At 38.7% G+C, this 9,043-nt stretch overlaps 1 protein-coding gene across 1 annotated transcript in view; it reads left to right on the forward strand.

The window, feature by feature from the left end:
• Window positions 1–2,758, forward strand: part of REEP5 (receptor accessory protein 5) — a 40,712-nt gene extending 37,954 nt beyond the window's left edge. Inside the window, exon 4 of the mRNA XM_006755307.2 lies at window positions 518–2,758. Coding sequence (XP_006755370.2) covers window positions 518–567 — 50 coding nt within the window. The 3' untranslated portion in view covers window positions 568–2,758. The remainder of the gene's footprint in view (window positions 1–517) is intronic.
• Window positions 2,759–9,043: the final 6,285 nt, after the last annotated feature.

Genomic DNA, 9,043 nt, shown 5'->3' on the forward strand with positions numbered 1-9,043 from the left:
CCCATCATAGAATGGTGGCACTGTGAGAGAATATAAATATGTATAAATAGGCCATCATGTCTGGGTTCTGGGAATGATGACTTTCTCTGATTTCTGTCACTACAGAATAGGTGGATGACCTATTTGTTATCTCATTGAGACATAGTGACATTGTACAGGTGAGCACCCCTACACAAACGAGAATTTCTTGATTGTACAGAGGAATACCATACGCCCAGCTTATGGTGCTATACACCATCTCTGCAGCTTATAATGCTTACAGGACAATGGGCTTAGGTGACACTTCACTACCAGGGGGCCAGGCTAGATGCTGTTCAAGAACTTTGCTCAAGTGCTCAGAATTTGTGCCGTGAAGTAGTTTCTTGTCCATTTCCTGGAAACTTATTTTAGCCCTGGCCACAAACCTCAGTGTGTTCTCATCTGAACATGAGTCATCCCAGTTGTTACCCAGTAGCTACGTTACGCACAGAGCCTGCATTGCAAAGAGCTTTGACACAATGTCTTTTCCTCCTGACAGCCAAGAAAGCTGCCGTGAATTTACTCGGTGATGAAAAGAAGAGCACCTAAACCACCCACAGGATGAAACCCTCCTGCCCTCCTCACCTTCCTATTGGAGCTTGATGTTGTGTTGGGGACTGTGGTATAATCATTTTAATGTTGCCTTGGAAACATTTTTGATATGTTAAAAAATGGAATGTGTGTAAGTATTTTTTTGCTTTTACTGTCTAAATACATAGGGAGCATTTTAATGTAAATGTAATGCAATGGGCAGTATCCAACTTTGGAAACTATATTTTGCCTCTGGATAGGGAATGTGTTACCATCCTGCAGGAAACATAAACTTAAAATTATATATCCCACGGGCTTTGTACTTCAATGGGCTCTCTCTGCATGCATTTTCTCTGTACTCTTTAAGGTTCTACTTCATGTAATGTACAATTTTGTATTAAATGTTTTGAATGTAGTTGTGCATATGTATATGTAGCGAAATGTGCTGACTGTAACACGCGTGATGCTCATGAGCACCTGCCAAAAGCTGAAGGCTCTGTTGTGCTGGTGTGATCTGCTGAAGGGATTTAAGCGATAAATGAGGTTTAATGGAGGTTGGCCTGTTGTTTTCCTAATGCAGCAGCAGATAACTGGAACAGCTTTGTTAAAGCAGTCACTGTGCTGCTCAAAGGGGAAATAAATGTACACACATCAGTGATCTGCAGCTCCCACTTCCCTATAGAACCAGTAATACTGTCTTGTGGCCTGTTGATAATCTGCTGATAAGCTTTAGATTTGTCTGTTTTTGAGATGCTAAAATGGAAATCATCCCTGGTTTCACCTTCAGTGCTGACATGTTGGTATAGTCGTGTCTTTTTTTTTTTTTTTAACCATTTGAAGGACCCCCCAGAGACTTGCCCGCCTCTGATTACATATACATTCTTGTTTATATCATTAGCTAGCAGTACATGCTAATGATGACACAGGCTCTAAGAGCAGTTCGGGGAAACAGAAAGGAAGTTTGGTATAACCTGTAGTCTAGCTGGCAGTGGTTAAGTCTAACTGCCTTCACCTTCTTTCTCGGTCCTTTAAAGTCAAACACATGAGGCCTCCTTAGTCTGCAAGTCAGAGTCATTTGTAATATGTTTAAATGCCTTCATCTTTATGTTTTGTTTTAACACATTGCATATAACTACATAGTTTAAGTATAGAACAAAAAGTCGAAATAAGTGTCTCCATAGTTTGATCAGCCAAGTAGCTCACAGAGACTATGGCAGCTTGTCTGGGCTAGAGAAACTGAGCTCTGCACCAGCCATACTGCAAGGAAATTCTGGATCAGACTAAACTGACTGAAGAGCATAACCAAACTACCAGGGTGAAATATCCAGCCTGTAAAATGTTTTTTAAGGCAAATAAAGATAGTTCTCATTTCAATAACAATTAGATAAGGTCATAATGATGTCTCATGATGTAAAAAAATGTTAAAGATATCAAAAATAAGAGACAGTATCACCCAAACATTATGGATGGATTAGGGCATTTTTTTCTGGGGAAAATTAAATCATAAGGCATCTTGTGACATTTACCTTAAAAAACTTAGAAAGCAAACAACTATTATTTGGAGAAAATCAAGCCTTAGATTTAGTATTTAAATCTCTTTACCTATAAAAAAAAGTATGTCTTTCTTGGTGCAAAAGAATGAAAATTAGCAACCTCTAGCTTACAGAACATACAGATTATTAGTATATATATTTTCAGGCAAGATGGGAGGCATAAAAGTTACTATTGCTTGAAGCTACTTATAGGCTAATGTCAGTTTAAAAAATATAATAAGAAAAAACATTCTGAATGCAGATTTTTGTCTTGATAACTTTCTCCCACAGCGTATTATGGAAGAAATTTGTTACTGTTTTTCGTAGTGAAAGACAGGAGGAGTTTTGAGTTGAACAATTCTGTTTCAGCTTTGATTTCCCAAGTAATGTACTGCCATGCTAGAGTATTTGAAAAACTAATTGCGCCTGTGTCTAGCTAGAAGACAAGCATTTATTTGTACATGAGTGGTATTTGGGGGGATTATTAAGTTACAGAATCCCTACAGCAATTCTTTCTCTACTTGAAAGGTTTCAGATCAACAATTACTGCTACTCTGGAGAGTCTGTCCACAGCCTGAAGAAAATGAGCATAGCCTTTCACTGCGTTACTGCCTGTCCTGAAGATGTGATCTATTGAATGGATATGGATGTAAATAAAATTCCATTGTCTCATTGAACTGTTACATTTCATTTTATTTTGTAGGGCCTTAAAAAAAATCTAGACTAATTTATGCAAAACCTGAATACTGATAAATGAACCCTAAACACTGCTGTTTATTAATCCTATTCCTTATCTGCCTGTGCTTTTCCCCTGGTGATTACTACTCGTCAGTTAGACTTTCCCTAAAGAAAACATACCAACCAAAAAAGGTTTCTATCAATAATTCGTCCTAGATTTAAAAGAAATCTAAACCACTTTCTACTCACTTATTGCATTACACACATCTCATGACATGTTGGTGTATTGTCCATACTTTGATGAAGTAAACATTTCTATGTGCTTCCAAATTATTCTGTACTTTGCTACTTAGAACTTGAGGATGTTTTAAAAAAAAATACCTACTGCTGGAGAGTGTGTTAGCTTTGTCTCCTACATCCGCCTTTACGTGTCTATGTGTCTGCAGACAATCTGTGTTTAGAATAATATATGATTCAGATCCTTAGCCATCAAATATTATAGTTCTATACAGTATGGCAGGAAAGTAAATATATTTGAGAATGACCTTAACTAAAAGTTTTCCTGGCTGCTTACCACAATATTCTTACAACATCTCTACATAATACACATTTCAGAAATTAGGAGTGATAAGGAGGTTCTTTGGTTAGACAGTGGTTCTCAGACTTCAGTGTGCACCAGAATTGGGGGACCAGTTGTTAAAACACAGGTAGCTGGCCCCACCCACAACACGTCTAACTCAGTAGGTCTGGGGCAGGGCTGAACAGTTTAAATTTTCAACAAGTTCCCAGGTGGTGATGGTCCAGGAACCACATTTTAAGATAAAACTACACTGTTAGGTAAATGTTATCTTTACAGTTAGCTTTACAGAGGTTTTCAGATCTGGCTGCACATTACAATCAAGGAGTTTTCTAAAAATACTGGTATGGGATGCCATTATCAGCAACAGACAGTCCCAGGTGCCAGTATGCTTCCAAAAGTCTTCAGGTGATTCTAATATGTAGCCAGAGAAAGCAAAGCAGGGGTGGAGAGGAGTGGACCTCTGGGATTGGATAAAAAGTAAAATGATACAGAAAGGTACAGGATAGTTAAGTCAACGATTAACATGATAATAATGAGGGAATTTGTGGTCTCTGTCCAGGTGCCCTGGTGCATTGGTTGTGCCCTGAGGCGTCTGGAAAAAGGGAAGTTACAAGTTACCCTGACATTCCAATGTTATATTATTACAGACAACAAACAGGCTTAGTTGAGGTAAAGATTGACTTTTGCCAGGGAAAAATCTAGCCTAGGACATGACTACCTGCCATAAACTGCTTTTAGTTAAAAAGTTTTAACTTCAGACCATCCTTATGGTAACTAGGTCTCAAGAGTTTACAGGGCCGCCACACAAGTCTTCCCCGAGCCAGCATGTGGCCCCTTTTGTCTCCACTGCTGAAACATATTACCACACATTGGCTTAAAACAACTCGAATGCATTAGCTTACTGTTCTGGAAGTCAGGCATCCAAAATGGCTTGGCAGGACTGCATTCCTCCTGGGCACTGGAAAATCCCTTTGCTTTTTTTCAGCTTCAAGACTGCCTGCGTTTCTTGGCTGAATGCTTGTGATTAGATTGGGCCCACCTGGAAAGCCCAGGCTACAGGCTTACCTTGTTTTATTGCGCTTCACAGGTCTGTTTTTTACAAAATGAAGTCAAGACCCTCCACCAGCAAAATGATTACAACTCGCTTTATTGTGATACTTGCTTTATTATGAAGGTCTGGAACTGAACCCACAATATCTCTGAAATATGCCTGTACTCTCTCCACCTCCTTAATTACATCTGCAAAGTCTCCTTTGCTATGTGAAGTAACATAATCACAGGCTTTGGGGGGAGGGACATTATGCTGCCTACCCTACCTAGTCTCTCTCTGGATACAGAAATTTCATTATGAAGTCACACCCAATATAAAAATAAATGTAAAGAGAAATCTTAATGTTGGGAGGGAACTAAAATAAGGAGGGTTAGTGAAAAACTACCCTATCCCTATTCAAGTAAAAGACTAGAGGTGTATCCTCTCCACACAGTAAGAGGATCTTTGGAACACAGGCAGAGCTGAGGGACAGAAGTTGAGTTAAAAACAGGATTGGGTGACTAAAAGCTGAGACCCATTTCCCCACCCCACCTCCTCCCACTAGGCTCCCAGGAAGGATCTCAGTAGACTCCTCTCTGGGGAAGCAGATCAGCTTAAGAGAAAAACACCTCAGCCAGATACCCCTTTCGTGAACTCAATACGCCAGCTCTTGTGTGCTCAACTTCCAATCAGCTTTTTTATCTTTCACTCTGAAAAAAAACCCCACCAATCTAAAGCAAGCCACTTAACACGACAGGGATCAAAATAAAAAAAGAAGAAAAAAATTAGAAAAGAATGTAAATCATACTCTGAGAAATAAGAAATTATATCCATAAAAAACAGAATGCTAAAAAAAAAGGAAACATTCAGATGACAAGAGCCTAGACAAGTTAAAAAGACAAGTGAAAAAAACTCAATAGAAAGGTTGAAAGATAAAGCTGAGGAATTCTAGGAAATAGAACATAAAGGCAAAGAAATGAAAATGAGAAAAAGAAAATGAGGACTAGTCCATCATGTCCAATATTTAAATCAGAGGAGTCCAAAAAGATCAGAAAGGGAAGGAAAATCATCAATGAAATTTTCAAGAAAATTTCCCAGAACTTGAGAACACAAGGTTCCCGATTGAAAGGGCCCATTTAGTACCCAGCTCGATGGGCAAAAAAACCCACCCCAAAGGAAGCACACTTTCCGAATTACAAGAGACCAATAACTAGAATGGTTTAGATTTCCCTTCAACTATAACAGAAGTCAGATCATGAAATAATGCCCTTGAACTTCTGAAATAAGATGATTTCCAAGGCTAATTCTATACCCAGCCCAACAGTGGGAGGGTAGAATGACACTTTCAGACATGCATTTTCCCCAGGAAGATCTAAGGTGAGTTAGACAATACAAGCAACCTAAGAAAGAAGAATACACAGGATGCACTAATACAGGAAATCCCAAACAGCAAAGCAACAGAGTCACACTCCGGTGATGGTGAAGGGAACCCAGAGTGAAGCTGTGCACTAGGCCTTGGGTGACCAGTAGAGTAGAGCCAGGTAAAAGGCTCCAGAAGAGATTTCTTTACAAAGATGAAATTAAGCCCAAGCCATTTTGGTTCAGTGGACAGAGTTTCCACCTGTGGACTGAAGTGTCCCGGGTTCAATTCTGGTCAAGGGCACATGCCCAAGTTGTGGGCTCAATCCCCAGTAGGTTGCGTGCAGGAGGCGGACAATCAATGATTCTCATCATTGATGTTTCAATCTCTCTCCGCCTCTCCCTTCCTCTCTCTGAAATCAATAAAAATATATTTTAAAAATAAATGATAAAAAAATGAAAATAATAAACTACTGATTTGAACAAACTTTCTGAAATGAATAAACTAGCTGTTTTGAACGAACTTTTTGAAAGGACATTTTGACACTGATAATTTGTGGTTGTGATATTCAGAAAATCAAGCAAATAATAAAAATAATAGCTCCAAGAAAAACATAAGCCCAGAAAACAAAAATACCCATTGCATACGTGTTTCTTAAACATAATGTGTGCTAGGTATATAAACATATAGTAGCTTAGCGTATGTGTGTGGGGGGATAGTGATAAAAGCTAGGCACTAGCTTTCTATATCTAAATTTCCATATTTCTATATAGTAAATTAAGAAATAAAAGTCATTTTTAAAAAACCAAAATATTAAATGTGCACAAGAATTACTTGGGGATCTTATTAAAATGTATTTGAATTCCAGGCTGGAGCCAGAGTCCACATTTTCACAAGCTCCCAGGGGAGGCCAGTGTTGCTGATACACGGCTCAGCTACAAATGGAATATATGATAATAATGTAAGCCATGAATAGTGACTAAAATTATGAAATATATTGGTCATTGATAGGAGGGAAGATAGGAAGCAGACATGCATGTGGTGGGGGTAAAGGAAGAAAAATCTAAATCCTCCTAAGATGGAAGTTAATATCTAAAATTGAAACTATTAAAACTAGCTGGCTCTTTAAATTAATTACAGGTATAATATTGGTAACAATAAAGTCTTTAAAAGTAAGCAAAGGATGTGAACATAATTCATTGAAATAAATATTTGGTATTTCAACACATGAATAAATGCACAATCTTGCTCATTAGAGAAGATTCCATTTTTCACTTGATTGGCAAAGAAAAGTTCAATTATGCATTCATTGCAATAAGAAAGAGCAATACAATGTTACAGCAATAGTTCTGAGACCTTTCTGACAATACTTCTTGCCAAAACAATTTTAAATTCATCTTTTAAAATATATATATAATTTTTTTAATATATTTTGGCCCTAACTGGTTTGGCTCAGTGGATAAAGCGTCAGCCTGCAGACTCAAGGGTCCCAGGTTCGATTCCAGTCAAGGGCATGTACCTTGGTTGCAGGCACATCCCCAGTGGGGGGTGTGCAGGAGGCAGCTGAAGATAGTAACATCAATGAGAATCTTTGATTGGCTGCCTCCTGCACGCTCCCCACTGGGGATGGAGCCCACAACCTGGGCATGTGCCCTTGACTGGAATCAAACCTGGGACCCTTCAGTCCACAGGCCGACACTCTAACCACTGAGAAAAACCGGCTAGGGCTCCAGTCATCTTTCTGTGACAAATCTTTTGTTAACTGCCCCGATATCCATTCTCAACTACTTTCTTCTTGGCTATCTCTATTAGACTGAAAAAAAACCATATATCCACTTTCCCAGCCTGCCTTGCAGCTGGATGGACATGTGCCACAGGTCTCAACCATGAGAATACATACCTAAGTTATATAGTATAGTCTATTGTTCCTAGGCTACAAACCTGTACAGTATGTTATTGTACTGAACACTGTAGGTGAGCGTAACACAATGGTGAAATATTTGTTTAAGTAAGCACACCTAAACATATAAAAAGGCATAGTAAAAGTATGGTATAAATGCCAAAACCGGTTTGGCTCAGTGGATAGAGCGTCAGCCTACGGACTGAAAGGTCCCAGGTTCGATCCCGGTCAAGGGCATGTACATTGTTTGCGGGCACATCCCCAGTAGATGTGCAAGAGGTAGCTGATCGATGTTTCTCTCTCATCGATGTTTCTAACTCTCTATCTCTCTCCCTTCCTCTCTGTAAAAAAAAATCAATAAAATATATTAAAAAAAAAAAGTATGGTATAAAAATATGGTATAAAAGGGTACACCTGTATAAGGCACTTACCATGAATGGAGCTTGTAGGACTGAAAGTTGCCCTGGTGAGCCATAAGTGTGAGTGAATATGAAGGCCTAGGACAGGACTATATACTACTGCAGGTTTTAAAAACACTGTGCCCTTAGGCTACACTAAATGTATAAAACAACATGAGATGAACAAAATTAGGTATAAGACAAATGATGTAATCAAGAGAAACAGTAAGCACATGATGTGAGGCTGCTGATGGTATAACATGGCAAATGGTTTTATAGCGAACTTTTTCTATAAGTAGAAAGAGTACATTCTAAAATAGTAATAAAGTTTGGTATAGTAAATACATAAACCAGTAACAGTCATTTGTTATCAAGTATTATGTACTGTATATAATTGTATGTGCAATACTTTTATGTGACTGGCAGTGCAAGTTTGTTTACATCATCATCAACATAAACACAAGCAATGCATGCTGTGCTCCGAATTTACAATGGCTACGATGTTACTAGGGGATAGGAATTTTTTAGCTTCTTTATAATCTTACGGGATCACAGTTGTATATGTGGCCATCACTGACTGAAACTGATACGCAGCGCATGACCAACAGCCCTACCAGAAGCATAGGGAGTCAGAGAAGGCAGTTGCCCAAGACTCTCAGTGGACAAAAACATATGGCTAGATAGGGATTCTCTTCAATTTTACAAAAAATTCCCACTTTCAGAAACCGCTTTGCAATAAAGGTAGAATCAGCAATCCAATTTAATTTATTGAAAAAGTTGTCATCGATGTTTCTGGCTCTCTCTCTCTCCCTTCCTCTCTGTAAAAAATCAATAAAATATGTTTAAAAAAAAAAAAAAAGAATATGATCTAGCCCTAGCTGGGTGGCTCAGTTGGTTGGAGCATCATCCCATACACCAAAAGGTTGTGTGATTGATTCCTAGGTTGTGGGTTAGATCCCCAACCGGGGTGCATGCAGGAGGTGGCAGAACGATGTTTGTCACATCAATATCTCTCT

Source organism: Myotis davidii, unplaced genomic scaffold, assembly GCF_000327345.1.
Source record: "Myotis davidii unplaced genomic scaffold, ASM32734v1 scaffold130, whole genome shotgun sequence".
NCBI classification, from domain to species: Eukaryota; Metazoa; Chordata; class Mammalia; order Chiroptera; family Vespertilionidae; genus Myotis; species Myotis davidii.